The sequence below is a fragment of the Cricetulus griseus genome, unplaced genomic scaffold (assembly GCF_003668045.3).
Source record: "Cricetulus griseus strain 17A/GY unplaced genomic scaffold, alternate assembly CriGri-PICRH-1.0 unplaced_scaffold_1, whole genome shotgun sequence".
NCBI lineage: Eukaryota > Metazoa > Chordata > Mammalia > Rodentia > Cricetidae > Cricetulus > Cricetulus griseus.
Genome location: NW_023276808.1, coordinates 7,267,647 through 7,286,836, shown reverse-complemented (window position 1 = coordinate 7,286,836; position 19,190 = coordinate 7,267,647). Strand labels below are relative to the sequence as shown.

General features: G+C 37.7%; 1 protein-coding gene across 1 annotated transcript in view; it reads left to right on the top strand.

Annotated features, from left to right (window-relative positions):
• Window positions 1-17,672, top strand: part of LOC113838983 (zinc finger protein 431-like) — a 662,051-nt gene extending 644,379 nt beyond the window's left edge. Inside the window, exon 4 of the mRNA XM_035453552.1 lies at window positions 16,975-17,672. Coding sequence (XP_035309443.1) covers window positions 16,975-17,672 — 698 coding nt within the window. The remainder of the gene's footprint in view (window positions 1-16,974) is intronic.
• The last annotated feature ends 1,518 nt before the right edge of the window (window positions 17,673-19,190 follow it).

The window sequence follows — 19,190 nt, the reverse complement described above, 5'->3', positions numbered from 1 at the left end:
AGGCCACTGCTATTGAAATGCAAATCGCTGTAGAGGTAGTAAAGATTCTTTTCTTGTGTGGGAGGCGTGGTCAGGAACCACAATACTGTGACTTAAGCACAATCTAAACCTATGGGAGGTGCTCTTGTCACTCAAGGCTCACTAAGCAATCAATCCCCCCCAAGCAACCTGCCAGTCAGAAGAGGTGCAGGGCTCTTCCTGTCACCAGGCTCCAGGCTTGACTTTGAAGAGGAGACAGCGGTTTTGTTTGCTGTGGTCGAGTTGCTGCTGCAGGGAGCTGAGCTGAGAGCTTCATTGATCTGGGAAACCACAAAATGGTGAGCTAGGGGATGCTGTCTGCAGATTGGGAGTAACAGATGGTGAGGTGTGGCAGACAGTGTGGTGAGCCCTCCCTGTATCTGTGGGGAGTGTGTGTTCAGTTTCCCTGTCTTGGGAAATACCTTTCTGCCCATTTAAATTATTAGACATATGGGGAGGTCTCTCACTATCTTTGCTCTATTGGGTTAATTTGATCAGAGTATTGTGAGCAGCAAGCTGGGTATAGGAGCAAATTTATAGTCAACTTAAACAATGTTTTTTTTTTTCATTTTTCTTTTTGGATTTTTGGAGAGAGGGTTTCTCTGTGTGGCTTTGGAGGCTATCCTGGCCTGACTTTGAACTCACAGAGATCCAACTGTCTCTTTCTCCCAAGTGCTAGTATTAAAGGCAAGTGCCACCACCAACGAGTGAGCTTTCAATTCTGTTGAGATTTGAATGAAACATGAGCCAGAGTATAGTTCTGTTGGTACATGTGATAACCTGGACAGTGGCTTTTATCCTCTGTGCTTCCCAGGATGGATTTCCTGGGTAATGGGAGACTCTGCAGCCCTGTCATGTGAGGGTATATTTCTTACAGTGTCACTGTCAAATGTTCATATGTGGGAACTGCTGTTGTTTGCAGTGGGTAGACAGACTAGAGAACTGAAAGTCTGGTTTCTAGTAGTTCTGAATATTGCATTCCATTTTCAGGTTTGTTTTATAAATATTTCAAATACTTTAGGAACTTGTACAAAAATGATGATGTGGATTGTCTTTCAGGAATAGACGATTAAACTGCTTGCAACTAACCACAATGATGTCATTCAGTGAAGTTTAGTTCTAGGGGAGAAAAGGAGTTTCTGATATGTAGAGATTTCTCAAATGTGCATGGTGCTGACCGGGTAGATTGGGAAGATTCCATGTTATGTGCCATAGGCCATTAAGTCATTTTTAATACAATTTTTCTTTTTCTTTGCTGTTTTTGTTTTGGGGAGTATTTCTTTTTTATTTAAATTAGAAAAAGCTTGTTTACATGTCAATCACAGTCCCCCCCTCCTCCACTGCTCCTCACTTACCCACCCATTAAATCTCCTTTCTGTTTCCCTGGGGATTTTAGTGATCGTCAAAGTCCATCATATCATGTGGTGAATGCCCTAGGCCCATCTTTGTGTTTCTAAGCTGAGTGTTGCTTTATGTGTAATGGGTTCCCAGAGTAAATTCACATACGAGTGATAAATACTAATCTACTACCAAAGGCTCCGTAGATCGCCCAGGTCTCATAACTGACACCCATTCCAGGGGACACAGATAAATTCTATGCTGGTTCCACATCTACAAGTCTGGGGACCATGAGCCCTCCCTTGTTCAGGTCAGCTGTTTCTGTGAGTTTCTCCAGCTTGGTCTTGACCCATTTGCTTATCATCCCTCCCTATCTGAAACTAGATTCCAGGAGTTCAGCTCAGTGTTTACCTGTGTGTATCAGCTACTGGATGAACACTCTAGGATGGCATATAAGGCAGTCATCAATCTCATTATTGGGGAAGGGCATTTAAGGTAACTATTCAACTATTGCTTAGATTGCTACTTGGTGTCATCCTTGTAGATCTCTGGACATTTCCCTAGTGCCAGATTTATCTTGAATACTATAATGGCTCTGTCTATTAAGGTATCTCTTTCCTTGCTCTCCTCTATTCTTCCCCTGACTACATCTTCCTTTTTCTCCCCTCCTCTTCTCCCCTTCTCTTCTCCTAACTCCCTCTCCCCTCTCCACATGCTCCCACAAAGCTCAGGAGATCTTATCCATTTCCAATTATCTGGGTGACATGTATACCTGTCTTAGGATTTGCCTTGTTACCCCTCTTTCTGGTGGTTTTGATTGTAGGCTGGTAATCCTTTGTTCCATATAGAATCCCATATATATGTGAATACATATGGTGTTTGTCTTTTTGTCACTGGATTACCTCACTCAGAATGCTTTCTTCTGCTTCCTTCCTTTTGCCTCTGAATTGTAGTATTCCATTGTCTTTTTTTCCACTGAGCAGCATGCCATTGTGCAAATGTACCATATTTTCTCTATCCATTATTTAGTTTAGTGGCATCTAGGATGCTTCCGGTTTCAGTCTATTAAAAAGAATGATGCTATGAACACAGTTGAACAGATGTTTTTGTCGTATGAATGTTCATATTTGGCTATATGCCTATGAGTGGAATTGCTGAATCTTGTGGTAGACTGATTCCAATTTTCCTGAGGAACCACTGTACTTATTTCCAAAGTGGCAGTACAAGTTTTCACTTCCACCAGCAGTGGAGGAATGCTCTCATTTCTCTAATCCTCAACAGTATAAACTGTCATTGGTGTTTTGGATTTTAGCTATTCTTACAGGAGCAATATTCTACCTCAGAGTTGTTTTGATTTGCATTTCCTTGATTGCAAAGTATAATGAGCACTTTCTTATGTGTTTTAGCAATTTTAGATTCCTCTATTGAGAAGTCTCTATTTATTCCTTATCCCACTTTTTAATTGGATTATTTGGTGTTTTCCTGATGAGGTTTTGAGTTCTTTGTATATTTTGGAAATCAGCTTTCTGTCAAATGTAGGGTTGATGAACTTATTTTCCCATTCTGGGGGGCTGCCTTTTTGTCTTGTTGCCTGTGTCATTTACCTTACAGAAACTTCTCAATTTCAGGAGATCCCATTTAGTAACTGTGGATCTCAGTGTTAGTGCTACTGTTGTTATGTTCAGGAAGTAATCTACTGTAGAAATTTTATGAGGGTACCTCCTACTTACTTGTCTACATGGTTCAGTGTGGCTGGATTTATGTTGAAGTCTTAGATCCATTTGCCAGCCTTTGGATATTTTTGTTTGTTTTGTTTTTTGTTGCTTTTTTGTTTTGTTTTTGAGACAGGGTTTCTCTGTATTGTTTTGAAGCCTTTCCTATACTCTAGTCTAGCTTTGAATCACTGCCTCCTTAGTGCTGAGATTAATGGGGCACAGAACCAATGCCCAGTTTTCTGATCCATTTTGACTTAAGTTTTGTGCATGTTGATAGTTATGTATATGTCTGCAGTCTTTTACATGCCAGCATCCAGTTGTACCAGTACTATTTGCTGAAGATGCTTTCTCATATTCATTGTGTAATTTTGTCTTCATTATCCAACATCAGAAGTTCATAGGTGTGTGGGTCCATATCATGGTGTTCAATTTGATTCCACTGGGCTATCTGTGTTTTTTTCTCAATTTTTAGTGTAAATTAGAAACAATATTGATTTTCATGTCAATCCCAGTTCCCTCTCCATCCCCTCCTCCCCTGCCAGCTCTGTCTTTTAAATTGATATTGTATGTTGTTTTGTGATTGAACTTCAGTGGGGTTGTATTTACCTGAAACAAAATGAATTATAAGGATCTCCTGATATATTGCAAGAGATCAACTCCACTTCTTGTGAGAGGTCTAGAGCATGGTGCTTCTGTGTTGGAAGAAATGTCAGTAGCTTGAGTGTTAGAAACAACAGTTCAAGGGTCATTTTGTGGTAATTTTGTGAAAGTTGTGAAGTCTGGGTTTATTTAATTTTTATACACATAGAGTTATAGGGAGATGTGTTACATTGGTCACGATTACCCATTTCCTTTCCTATGTTTTCTTTGTTCTTTTGATTAAAAGTTGACAATATTTTTCCTTCCTTATTTCATAGCTTGTCTCACCAACCCTTTCACTCTTCCCAAAATATTTCATGTATTTTTGATTGTTGTACCTTTTGACAATTTAGGCCTCATATTATGTGAATCTGTATACTGATTTTCTGTAATGTATAATGGTAACCTAGTTATATTCATTTACCTAAAATGTTGGACCTTCACCAATTTGTCTTCATAAAATTTCTTATGTTATCAGTCCCTAAAGGTTTTGTTTTGGGGGGAAGTTGCTGTGGAGAGACAGGTTTAGATTTTTTCATCTTTATCTTAGATGCTTTGCTCTTCTCTTTTTCTGGAATACTGGCATATATGTGATTTCCACTTTTTGCTGTCTTCGTGTTTGAGTCTTTGCTGTGTAAGTGTTGGATATGAATAATACACTGCCATTGGATTTTTAAAACCTTATCATATATTATTTTCTCTGTCTCCTAAAGAGTCTCAGGTATCAACAGGACAAAACCTGGGATCAACTGAGAGACTACCATTTGAGTGTGTTCTTACATCAGAATGTCTTATTTCTGCCTGGAAAAATTGTGTTGACTGATGCTTTATGTGGGAAGAAGACTTCTGCTGAGGTGGCTATGTCTCTAAGCAAGTGGGTCTGGGCTTGTTAAGAGAGGCAGCTGAGCACAAGATAGTGGCAAAGCAAAAGAGAAAATCAAGACACAATCATTCCACATGTTTTCCCTTCAGTTACTGACTTGAGTTTCTACAACTCCTGCAATGATAGCCACTGGCCTAGGAGTAACAACCAAATCTGTTCATTACAGTATAGCTTTTATTTAGATAATTTTATCACAACAAAAGAGAACAATGTTGGTAGTCTGAATGTAATTGGACCAATAATCTCATGGGGAATGACACTCTCTGGAGCTCTGACTCTGTTGCTATTGGTATATTTCTGAGTGTGTTTGTGTGTGTGTGTGTGTGTGTGTGTGTGTGTGTGTGTATGAGTCATTGAGAAAAGTCTTACTATCCTATTCACTATGTAGTCCAAATTGGCTTGAATTCATGGAGATCTGCCTTTCTTGCTAACATGCACAGCTATATTCATATCTAAAATTACTTTGACATTCACCAATGGCAGACATCACAAATGACTATAAGATATATGGTCCTTTACCTGGGTCCTCTGGTGAGATTAAGCTGAACCACTTCAATCTATTTCACAAATGATTTCCTGATGAGTCAATTATATTCAGAGTTAGAATTTTATGTTGAGACACGGTATCTCTCCACATTTTTGGCTGTCCTTGAACTCAGAATGCAGATGAGTTTGGTCCGGAATTCAGAGAAATTTGCTTGTCTCTCCTGCCCAGGTTTTGGAATATAGAGTGTGTGCCAAAACATCCTATTATGATTTTAATGTTTACTTATTTATATCTATTTATATTTATGTGATTTTTATGTGTGGAAATTGGGCATGTGTGTCATGGTTTCAGTATAAATATCAGAGAACATTTAGGGTGTTTGTCTTTTACAGTTAGCATGATTAAGACAGGTTCTCTAGGTTTCCATGTGACATAAATAGACTTTTCAGGATTTCCGCTGACAGTGTGGTGGGTCTTCCCTGTATCTGGGGGAAAGGAGTGCAGCCAGATACCCTGTCTTGTGATTTCACATGTGGCCCATGTAAATTATCTGACCTAGGGGGAGGTGTCTCACAAACTTTGCTCTGTGGAGTAAGTATGATCAGAGCATTGGGAGCAGGGAGATGGTTGTAGGAGCAAGTTTCTAGTCAACTTCAACATTCTTGATAAATACATGGAAAGTGGTTGCCTAACTCAGAGTGGCCTAGTTTTTCCAATATCTTTTTTATATTCAAAACTTTGTGTTTAACTTTTCATGTAATCTCCATCTTAATTTTGTGTAGGATGAAATTCTAGCTTTTCTTTTTTTTTGAGATAACCATAGTTTTGGAAGGTGGCCAATAAGACACCAGGTGACAATTATTTGAAAATAAAACACAGTTGAGTTAAGAACTTACCTCTTCAAGCAAGGCCTTCATTTAAACCCTTAGTAAGGGAGCCCTAATAACAGCCTGGGATCTAGGGCTTGGGAACTTTCATTGAGGCCTGATGTATTGGCAATAAAATTAAACTCCTCTAAAACCTGCAATATGTTTGGGGGAATGTGTAATGGCTTGGGGCCATGAACATTTAGAAGGGTTTTGTCTCTCCTAAGGATAATGTGTCTTTAGTCAGTCACGTTCTTCAGATACTCTGTTTCCCTAGTGTGGCATTGTTTGCTAAACTCCTCCTGTATTTCTCCCATTATAATAGTTTTTGATGGCTTCATTTTATTCTCCAATTTTCTATTCTCCCACCCCATTCAAGTAGTACACAAGATACTATTCTTCTTATGAAGCTTAGTTAGTATGGGACATATACTCTGCAATACCTCCCCAACCTAGCATTTATATTTTTCTACCATCTATTTGTCCTGTCTTTCATATCCCCACGACCTTCAACTCAGGACCCTGTCAATAAAGAGTGACCTGTTGTTTCAAGGCAGTGGTTGACATTAGTAGTTATTTTAGGGATATTCTTGCTGCAAGAATTTATTTTGAGGGCTGGAGAGATGGCTCAGCAGTTAAGAGCACTGACTGTTCTTCCAGAGGTCCTGAGTTCAATTCCCAGCAACCACATGGTGGCTCCCAACCATCTTGAATGAGATCTGGTGCCCTCTGCTGGCATACAGGCAGAAGACTGTATACATAATAAATAAATAAAATTGTTTTTTTAAAAAGAAGTCATTTTGAGAATATCCTTGCCAAAAAATTCCTTCCTATTGTATTGTATTTTACTTAACTGCTACTATCCCCTCATAAGGATGGGTGTTTTTGATGTTTTTGGTGTTCATCTTTAAAGCAATGGTATGAGAAATTTTAATGTGCTCTAATACAAGTGTCTAAGCCACTGGAACACTAGGCCATAAAGCTTCTTTCAAGTTTTCAAAATAATTTTTGTGATTATAAATGCATCATACTCACCTCGTCTTTTCTTCCCCTATCCCTGTTTTACCCCCATTGCTTTCAAATCTGTGGCCTGTTTTTCTTTATCCCTGTTACACAGAAACAACAGTTACTGTGTGAATGTGACCTGTGTTTGGTTGCAGAGTTTCCCACCTCTGTGACAATGATTTGCTGCACAGGACCTTGATTGTGTAATGGACTGTGCACATAAAGACCCTGTGTTTGGATGAGGAACAGGATATGCTCTATGAGAGGGGAAGAATGTCTAGTAAAACACAATCTTTCTAGACTAGGCCTCTGTCTACTGGGCTGAAAGTGCAGAGTTGGAAGGTCTGTCATCTGAGTCATTTGATCTCTGATCATCCAGTAAGGAAGTTGCTAATTTGAGTCACAGCTGGGTGGCCATGTGCATGTGCGGTTCTGGGGAGAGTTAGTGGTCAGGATAACTAGTGGCAGGTATTTTGTGGGTTCTTTCTGTGGTTCTCTTCTGCCTTTGCTGAAATGAGTTGTAAGGAAGATCACAAGCTGTACAATGGTAAGTGTATGATATTCAGAGCAGTTCTCTTCAGCTATCATTTAATTAACTAACTAACTAATTAATTAATTAATTTATAGTGTTATTGTTTGTCTGTTTGTTTCTTTTTCAAGACAAGGTTATTCTGTCTTGTAGAACAGGCTGGTCTGGAACTCTCAGAAATCTTGCTGCCCTTGACTGCCATGTTCTGGGATTAAAGGCATATACTAACATCACCACCCAGTGAGGTTTCAATTCTGTTGGATTCAGATGGATTCAGATGGACCATGAACCAGACTGATGTTTTGTTGATTCATGTAGTGACCTGGGCGGCAGCCATTGTCCTCTGTGCCTCCCAGTATGGATTTACTGGGAAATGGGAAACGCCGCAGCCCTGTCATGGGAGGGTATAATAATTGCAGTGTCACTGTCCAGTGCTCACATATAGGCATTGGTTTTGTTTGCAGTTGGAGGACAGATTATAAAACTTAAGTTCTGTTTTTTGGAACTTCTGATTCTTGTATTTCATTTTCAGGTTTGTCTGATAAATGAAGCAAATAGATTAGTAACTTATAGAAATATAGTGAAGTGGATCATCTTTCACCAATACATGTTTAGAATACCTATAACTTGTTGCTGCAACTAAGAACAGTGATGAACTCAGTGAAGTTTAGTTACAGGGGAGAGAAGGAGTCCCTTATGTCCCTTATTTTAAATAATTAAAAGTTTTTAAATGGGAAAACTGGTCATTAATCTTGGTCACCTGAGGTGATAAGATCCACCTTTAGGAGCTTGGTAGTAGTGTACAGTTTAACACCGGAATTCAGGAGGAAGAGGTAGTCAACTTTCTGAGTTTCAGACAAGTCTGGACTATAGAATGATTTCCAGAGCCTCACACATAAAACATTTCTTGAAAACACACACACAAAACAATAACAACAACAAAAATAAATAATCAGAGAATGTGATCCACTTGTAACCTGGATCTCACTTTCTGACAGGAGCCAACATATATAAACAATATGGAAGAAGGAATCTCTCTCTTTGCATGCTTGTTCTAGTTGTCACTACCAAATTCATTCCTTTACTAGCATTAGAGCCAACTTCTTTGGAAATTTTGTGTATAAGGAGACAGGCTGACATGTCCAGCCTCATGGACTGAACAATTACTGCATTCTTCACTTGATTTAGCTAAAGACTCAAAAACAATCTATTAGATTCTTCAAATTTCCATGGTTGGACTTTGGGGACCACAGCTTGTGAGACATTCTAATGAATCTACCATATAGATACATGGAGACGTGTAATCTTCTATACCATTCATGTAGAGAAACTTAAATAATGCAGCTGTGTTTTTTTTTTTCATCTGCACCTGAAGGTAGATGTGCTAACAATTGGGCTCATTAACACATTCCTCCTAGCTTATAGACATCTAAAGATTCAAATATCCATGAATACTACTCTTTCTATTATTCATTTGCATAGAGTTTGCTCTGAATTTCAGGAATAAACTGAAAGCAATGGAGCCATCTTCCACCCTAATGAAGGGGGAGGAACTATTTTTTTCGTTTGAGATCTGGTTCTTTCTTTACTTTCTTGGTTGTGTAAAATCCCTGTGACAACCAGGAAGAAAGTATCTTCAGTTCATCAGACCTCATCATGAAACCACAGAACACACATCTCCCTTTGTGTCCTTAAATATCTCTAATTTTTAATATTCTTGGAACTCTTCTACCTATGGGACATGGAACCACTCTACCCACCCACCTACTGATGTAGGCTGTACAAGCTAGATAGTCATATTAATTTTATGGTGAAAGCTTGATTCTAGCCATTGCCTTCCATATACCCAAAGAGTCTGAAATCTTATGGTGGACTTGCAACGCAAGCTAATTTCACACATCTCTCTAGAAAACTGCTGCATCTCAGAAAGCAAAATAATGACAATGACACTTCCCACAGAAATACTCATGATCACTCCACAGAGTACTTAAACAATTCCCCAGAACAATACTCATTGGTTTTTGTGTCTAAATTTCCCATCTTCTCTCTGGGGTACTAGAAGGACATGCAGGGTTGCTGAATCCATTAAACATAAGCTTTTTCTTTTTTTCATTTAAATGAATTTATTTCTTGTAACTTTGCTCTGTTTTCATTTGTGTTTTTGTATAGTTATGAGAACAGTTTTTAATTTGTGGTGGATTAGAGGCTAGCTTAATAACGGAATAGGAAATTGTTTAATGCAATATGCCAGGAAACTTACATTCAGAGATGACAAGGGCAGTGTGCTACCTCAGAGTTGTTTTGATTTGCATTTCCCTGATTGCTAAGTATATTGAGCACTTTCTTAAGTGTCTTTCGGGCATTTTAGATACCTCTATTGAGAAGTCTCTATTTTATTCTGTATCCCACTTTTTAATTGGATTTTTGGTGTTTTGGTGATGAGGTTTTGAGCTCTTTGCATATTTTGGAAATCAGGCCTCTGTCAGATGTAGGCTTGATGAATATATTTTCCCATTCTGTGGTGCTGTTTTTCTGTCTTGTTTCCTATGTCCTTTTCCTGACAGGAACTTCTCATTTTCAGAGTCCCATTTATTAATTCTGGATCCCAGTCTTAGTGCTACAGTTCAGGAAGCCTGCTACTGTACAGATTCTATGAGGGTACCTCCTATATTCTCTTCTAAGATGTCCAGTGTGCCTGGATTTATGTTGAGGTCTTTGGTCGATTGGGACTGAAGTTTTGTGCATGTGCTAGTCATTTACTAGCCAGCACCCAATTGTGCCAGCACTATTTGGTGAAGATGCTTTCTTTTATATAGTGTATAATTTTAGCTTCATTTTCGAACATCAGGTGTTCGTAGATATGTGGGCCCATATCATGGTTTTAATTTGATTCCATTGGTCTACCTGTCTTTTAAATTCTTTTTGTGATGTTCTTTGTTTGAGCATCAGTGGGGTGTATTTACCTGAAACTAAAGAATTATATGTAGATTCTAATCCATAGCATGTGATCACCTCCATTTCTGGAGAGAGTTCTACAGCCTGGCGCCTCCCTTTTTGGAAGACATATCAGTAGATCAAGGGTTATAAACAACAGTTCAATGGTCATTTGGAGGTCATTTTGTAAAAGTTGTGAAGTCTGTGTTTATTTAATCTTTATACCCATAGAACTATAGGAAGCTGCATACCGTTGGACAAGATCACCCTTTTCCTTTTTGTGTTTTCTTTGGTCTTTTGATCTAAAGTTGACAATACTTTTCCTACCTTATTTCTTGGCTTTTTTTGGCCAACCCCTTTATTGTTTCAAAAGTATTTTATATATTTTTGATTGTTGTATCTTGTGACAATTATGTTATCAATTCCTAAAGGTTTTGCTTTTGGGGAAGTTGCTGTGGAGAGGCAGGGTTTTTTTTTTTTTCATCTTTATCGTAGATGCCTCTTCCCATTTTCTGGCATACTGTCATATCTGTGTTCTCCAGTTATTGCTGCCTTCATGTTTGATCCTTTTCTGCTTAAGTGATTTATATGATTAGCACATGGACTTTGGATTTTAAAACCTTCTCATGTAGTATTGTCTTTGTCTCCTAATTAGCCTCAGGTATCAACATGACAAATCCTAGGGTCATCTGAGCAAACATCGATTGAGTGTGTTCTTAGACTGAATGTCTGATTTCTGCCTGAAAAGATTTTGTTGACTGATGGTTGATGTGGGAAGAAGACTTCCCCAGAGATGGCAATGTCTTTTATCAAGTGTATCTGGGCTGCTAAAGAGAACTGGCTAAAAATGAGACAGTGACAAGGCACAGGAGAAAATCAAGAAACAATTTTTCCACATGCTTTTCCTTCAGTGGCTAACTTGAGTTTCTCCCCCAAGCTCTCAAAATGATAGACACTGGCCAAAGGGTAACAACAAAATCAGTGCATTACCAAAGTAGCTTTGACTTAGGTAATATAATCACAAATCACTATTTCATTTAATGTTTCCCAGAATTCTTTAAGGCATAAATTCATTTCAACTTTCAGGACTTCTCTCATCTTTATAAATATGGTCTTAATTGTGTTTCAACTGTGCTGGAATATTGATGATTTGCTGTAGTACAATAGCTGGAATCTGGTAGTGACTTATTGCTCTTCATGTTCTTGGTTATGTTTTTATGCTTTGAGGTGATTGCATGTCTAGGTGCTGATTTCTAAGTTTTTCTTTGTTGGAAGGTTGTTTTTTCCCTTGGCTTTTATTTACTCTCAGAGGGCCTGTGGTTGAAAGGGCATGTCACCTCAATTTGGGGGCTGGAAATCTTGCTGTAGGTGTGGACTTTCTTCCAGCAGATAGTACATGCCAACATTTGAAGTTGTAAGAAGGGAAGGGAGGAGAGAACCTGGTGATAATATTTATGGGGCATGGAGAGACTAGGAGAGGTCTGTGGTCAGGTGGCCCATATGGACTTCTGGCAGATCTGTATCCTTTGAGCATAGCGTTTCCTCTAAAGTTGGAGGCTACAACATAGAGATGAGGAGGGAATTGGATTATAAATAGTGTTGGGGGTTATTTAAAGAATGTAGAAGATCCATGGGAGAGGAACCAATTTGTAAATTGTACAGTTGGTTCAGAAGGGTGTCTTTGCCTCAGTTTGTCTACCTGTTCTTCTGTCTTGTGTGACCTGCACTTGAGAAGAGGACATTAATCCAATTTGTTCTTGGGGTTATGGATTTGAGGGTGGCAGCTAATGATATGTTGGAGGATTATGTCTGGGAATGTAGGTACTGTTGTAGCTTCAAGAGCTGCTGACCCACCTTACCTGTTATACTGGCTGGTGTGACATGCAAATGAGAAAGGGGTGTCTGCCTGAGTTGGGGGCTGGAATACAGCTATATTTCTCTTAACCTGAATGGGAAAATATCCTGTGGCTGTGTAAGTTGGAAATCCTTAATTTGTTTCTTGATTATGCAAAATGTGACAGTCAAGCCATTGTGTTGAGTATCAGAAGAGAATAAGGAAATTTGTACTTTTGGGGCTGCTACAGGTTATGAGGAGAAATTACTTGGCTTCCCCTACCTCCATTCCTTCCAGCTCTTTCCCCAGTATATTCATGACCAGGCTGGGAAACCCACAGAAATAGGTGACTTGACTGAACAAGGAGGAGTTCATTGACTCTAGACTGACAGTTCAGAACCAGCATAGGACAGAACTAGGGAGTTCTGTCCTCCAAACATGGGAGTCAGTTAGGAGAGGTGGGCAGTCTATGGAGCCTCTAGGCAAGGAACAGTATTTACCTCTAGTTGACAAATGGACTTTGAGAGCCCATTCCCCATAGAGGGAGACTCTTTCTGCCTAGACACACTGGGAATGGCCTAAGCCCTGGCACTAATGATAGGATGGACTTTTATGATCCCCATTGAAGGCCTCACATTTTATATTGAGCAGAAAAGGGATGGGATATGGTTCAATGTTGGGTATGGGCAGATAGAAGTGGCACAGAACTGGGACTGGTGTATAAAGTAAAATATTTCTAAATTAAATTTTAAAAAATAGAAAATATAAAAGATCTTATTCATCAAAATGTAGAACCCTTAAGTTCAACAGGTGCAGAGGTTTGAAAGAGTAATTTACCTTCAGCATTTTATTCTTGCCTCTCATTTTCACCTACCTAACTATACCCTCTATCCCAGACTTTTCACCCAATGTCAGCTGTGATCACATCTTTATCTTAAAAGTTAAAAAAAATGAAGATAATGACTAAGTACCATAACCTGAAATTGAAAAACACATGTAATGATTTTAAACAGGAGACTCTGACTTCATCCTTAAAGAGAAACTAGAGCTGTGAAATTAATGTGAGATAAATTAGCTATAAAGGGTGTATTAGTTACATTTATAAGTTATTCAAATCTTGAATATGCATGTTATATGAAATTATGAAGAGTATATTGCAATTAAATATAAGCTGCACACTGGCTGATGGGGCAAGGCTCAAACACACGTGTCTGTGACTTAGATACTTCTACACGGGCATAACCACAAATAAATAAAAGAAACTAGGAGAAATAAACTGGAAAATACATTACTATATATAACTAAAGAGGGATGAACCTGAAAGGGTTTTGGTTTGAACCTGAAAGGGTTTTGGTTTAAAATGGAATGTAAGGATAAATTGATGGGCAATTCTCCTGGAGCAATGTGTGTAAACCTTCATGTTGTGGTGATGCCTAACCATAAAACTATATTTCTTGCTATTTAATTATTGTAAGTTTGACACTGCTATGAATAGTAATGCTAAGATTTTTGTAGATAGATGTCTACTAAAGGAGTTTCAACCCATGGTTTGAGAACCACTGGTTTAATCTGTTACTTTTGATCTGTTAAATTTACCCCTTTTAGTTAGCTAATATTAAAAATTTTTGTCAAATGGCTGAGTGTATGAAGGTAGTTGATCCCATTGTATTCCTACAGATTAATTTGAATATGTAGGACTTATTTTGGGGGAAAGAGCAAATTGACTCCTGAGGGCTGTCATCTTATCTACATACACACACATACCTGCATCCACACAAATAAATGAATAAATAGATTAATGTTTAAGTAGTAAAATTAAGGGGTAGGAGTTATTTAGCTTTTATGTAAAGCAACTGAGTGTTTAATGTTTAATTCAGTGTCTAACTTTAGAAATAGTATATGAACATGTAATGTTATTTAAAGCTATCAAACACAAACCATATCTATGTTTACCTGGAACAAATCCATGACATCCTGTGTCCTGTGAATACAAAAGCAAAACTTCTCCAAAGCATTTTTTATTTTCATTTGACAAATATTTTGACTTTTTTAAAGTTAAGGCATTCATAAATTATATAGACTCCTTTACTTCAACAGGCTCTCTTTCAATTACATTTACATCTGGACCTATTTTACTGTAAGCATTTTACCCTTTTTACTTCCAAAGAAAAATTTAGACTGCTAAGCTACACATGGATCTTCTGCATGCTCTCCCAGCTGGCTAAGCCCAGTTCTGAGTTTGTGAGGGGAAAGTCTGTATCTCACAGCCCAGTCAGAGTTAGGTCAACAAGAATTACATACAACCTTCCTAGAGCTCTAGCATTCCCATGATTGTGCTGTGGCAGTCTTTGTAACTGAGGTTATCATTAGTACTTAGGATACTGTCTGTTCAAGGTCTCACCTGTAGGCAGACACTCACTAAGGAGATGAATTGTTTTTCAGGTTTCTCAGACCTTACATGGAAATATGGCCCCATGTTGGGGACCAAAGTTTTGCTTAATGTTTGACTCCTTTAGCTCTTTAGTGTTTTACCTTCTGGGCAGGGCACCTCCCAGGTACCAAATTGATACCCAGATGTATGTTATTATTTATAAATGCCTGGCCTATACTTGGCTTACTTCTAAGCCAATTTTTCTTAACTTAAGTGATCCCATCTACCTTTTGCCTCTGGGCTTTTACCTTTCTCTATGTATATATAGTTTATTTTCCATCCTACTCTATGACTTGCTGTGTGGCTGGGTAGCTGGCCCTTACCAACCTCTTCTACTTTTTCTTAAGACTTCTTCCTTGCTTCCAGATTTATCCTTCTATTAGTACTTTGTTCTTGTTAACACTCATTATTGGATAAACACCTCTTTATCAGAACATCAGATATAGACAGTTTCACAGAGTTAAACTAATACAGCATAAGCAAATCTATACATATTTATTTCATTAAACAAATGGCCCATGGCATAAAAGTAACATATCTTAAAATAATGTTTCACAGAAACGTACATTTACAATGTTGTCAGTATCATGCTTTCACTTTCATGCATGTATGTAATATTTTAGAATGCCATGACGTATGATGACTTGCATATCTACTTCACTTGGGAAGAGTGGGCTTTGATGGATACTTCTCAGAAGAATCTCTACAAAGACGTGATGCTGGAGACCTACAAGAACCTCAATGATATAGGTAACAATGTATTTTCCTTCATGATTTATAATAATAGGACAACTGTCCCTTGGTTATTGATGCTTTTCTTTAATTTTATTGAGAGAGACAAAAGAAGGTGGTAAATAAATTAGTCGAAGTTCTGAAGTTCACTGTAGACAGTACATTAAATTTTGCACATTTTCGAAAATAAACGTACATTTTCTTTTACTACATTTTAGGATACAGTTGGAAAGACAATATTATTGAAGCACATTGTGCAAGTTCTATAAGACATGAAAGGTAATTTTCATTTATGAACTCATAGTAATGTCACTCTGAAGAAATGTGTTCTTAAGGTTGAAACAGAACCAACAATGTAGTTAAGTAGAACTAAAATTGCATTGATGACTATTAAATTCTCACAAGATCATAAACTCAATTTCAGGTAGGTGAACTGCATTGGCAATACAATATTTTATGAAATAAGACAATGAAACAATGCCTCAAGAGAAATTACCACTTAATTCATTGCACCACGAGTGCTATGCTGTAGAAATGTAATTCCATTTATTTCATAATGGTTGATGTGATAAACATATCTCCAAGCCTTCCATTAAGCAAATGCTCCATAGAAAAGTTATTTTTACTCATGCAATTGCTGTTACTTTTCTAAGTTTAGTGACAGGGACAATTATTGTCAAGAGTCAAAGGTCAGTTATTTCAGGGAGACCTAGTCTCTTTAGCATGTATCTATAAGGAAGAGGAAGTCAAACTGAATTGAATGAGGAAGCCTTTTGCTTGTAATCCTTACTTTATTAGGTATATCATGTGTTAGTCTGTATACAAGGCATGTGAGCAAAGGGATATGTAGAACATGGTAAACCTCTCTTGCAGAAGATTTAAAATTCATATAGTAGTGCCCATTTGAGCATACTTGTTGCAAATGATTCACGTGTACAATTAACTTCTTTCCAGCTTCATTGATAATACTCGAATGAGCTCACTCTGCAGAAAAGCCCTGTTTCTCTATGACTATGTAAATACTAGTGGTTTTTATATTTCATTATCAAATATAATCTGACTCATAGTGTAGAAAAATTTAAACATACAATAAGGTTGATAAAGTAATGAATTTTTCCAGTTCTCTTCAATATATGAAAAAATCTCCTGTAGAAAATGGTTCTGAAAATGAGAAACATATAATAAATTATTATACCTTCACAGGTATCTGTGAAATACCCATTAAAGTAGGGGAAAACATGAGTGTAAACATGAGATAAGACTGTAAGATATTATTCCCCTTTACAATTACAAAATTTGTAATAATAATTTATACAGATATCAAGATTCAAGATTGTATTGAATATGGTAAATCATGTACATACGCCAATTTTCCTTGCAGGCATGAAAGAAGGCAAACTGGAGAGAAGTCTTCTGTATACTCGCATTGTGATAAAGCCTTTGCAAATGACAGTCATCATCAAAGGCATAAGAGTACACACACTGGAATGAAACCCTATGAATGTAACCAGTGTGGTAAAGCCTTTAAATATCACAGGTATCTTCTTATTCATAAAAGAACACATACTGGGGAGAAACCCTATGAATGTAATCAGTGTGGAAAAGCCTTTTCTCAGCACAGTACTCTTCAAATGCATAAAAGGAGACATACTGGAGAGAAACCTTATAAATGTAATCATTGTGGTAAAGTTTTTGCTCGCCAAGGTCATCTTCAAATGCATGAAAGAACACATACTGGAGAGAAACCCTACACATGTAATCAATGTGGTAAAGCCTTTGCTAGGAACAGTCAGCTTCAAATGCATAAAAGGACACACACTGGAGAGAAACCCTACGAATGTAATCAATGTGGTAAAGCCTTTGCTAGGCCCAGCCCACTTCAAATGCATAAAAGGACACATACTGGAGAGAAACCCTATGAATGTAATCAGTGTGGTAAAGCCTTTTCTCAGCATAGTACTCTCCAAAGGCATAAAGGGATACACACTGGAGAGAAACCTCATGAATGTAATCAGTGTGGTAAAGCCTTTGCTCGTTACAGCCATCTTCAAACACATAAAAGGACACATACTGGAGAGAAACCTTATAAATGTAGCCAGTGTGGTAATGCCTTTACTGATCAAAGTGCTCTTCATAAGCATAAAAGAACACATACTGGAGAGAAACCCTATGAATGTAAACAGTGTGGTAAAGTCTTTGCTCACCACATTTCCCTTCAGAGGCATGAAGGAACACATAAAGGACAAACACCTTATGAATGAAATCAATGTGGTAAAATCTTCACATTTAAAGTGCTCTTAAAGTAGATAAAAGAACACATACTAGAGAGAAACTATAAGAATGTTTTCAATTCCTTAAAACCTTGGCTCCGCACATTCATCTTCACATACATAAAAGAACACACAATGGGAAGATACCCTAAGAATGCAATCACTGTGTAAATGCCATTGCATGTCAATGATTTCTTCAAACCCATAAAATAACACATACTGTAGACAAAGCATTTTAAAATAATCAATGTGGTAAAGCTTTTGCATGGATCAGGAGTCTTTGAAATCATTACAAAATATTCAGCAGTGAAAATATAAATGTAATCAATTTGGTTTAATTTTGCATTTATGCAGGAGTAAAACTTTGTGGGCAATCAACCTCTTAAAGCCTTTGCATGTTAAAATCATTCTTGAGAACCTGAAAAATATTCTGAGGGCTTTTCATTATCAAGTGTTTGGTCAGATCTTTAGCCATCATACTTATGAACAGATACACAACATTATTTATTTTGTAGAAGAAAATTGCCACTGTCAACAATCTGTGCAAGCATTATTATGTCTATTTTTATATTGTGGCTCCAACACACTCATGGGAAAAGTACATTGATGAACTTATAAAGTCACATGTGTAGAGTAAGAGGGTCAGCCAAAGAAATACACCCCAATCCAGGAACCAGATCCAATGAAATAAACAGACTTTGCCACTGAAACTTTAGTCAAAGAAACATACTGTGAAATAAGACACAAATCATTAAAAAGGGCCAATGAAAGAAATACAACTGGCCCTGTAACCAAAGGCAAAGAAACAAACTCTATGTCCATCCAGCTGAGGAAAAATCCAACCAATACTTGAGGTCAAACTCAACTAATCCCAACAGGTTTCCATTCAATCTCAAAGGGATTGAAGTTTTACCAATTAACAAGCTGAGAAATATTCTCATTAAAAACCTATGTCCCTAAGAAGACATATATAAACACTGTACTTCTTCAGTTGGAATATAACATTTTCCACAGTGGTAGTGACAGCCACTTTCCTGGATTCCTCCCTCTCAAATACATCTCATCCATCAGTCAGTGATGACCTTCTTTTTACAGAGTGGACGTAAAACTCCCTAGTGGAGTGGAACAGAGAATCAACATAAACTTCTGCTGGGAAACTCCCTTACGCAAGCAGATTGCAAGAAAAATCTTTTCACTGGTGCTGTAGCAGAAAGCTACATTTCAGGATCAGTTTCCCCCATAGTTGAGTGAAGAACAGAAGTAATAATTTGGACTGTAACTAAATAGAAATGCTTGGAAACTCCCTAGTGGAGAAGAAAAGAGAAGCAATGGACACTTCTGGAAGTAAAGTCTCATAACTTTATGAGTGGAGCAAAGCTGAGTTGTAAGGGTTCTCTCTGAGAAAGGAGGACTACTACATCTTGCACAGAGACTATGCCCCTTGAACACAATTTCATGTATAGCTGACTTCCTGACAGTCCGAATATCTTTTTACTCACATCTGCGTGG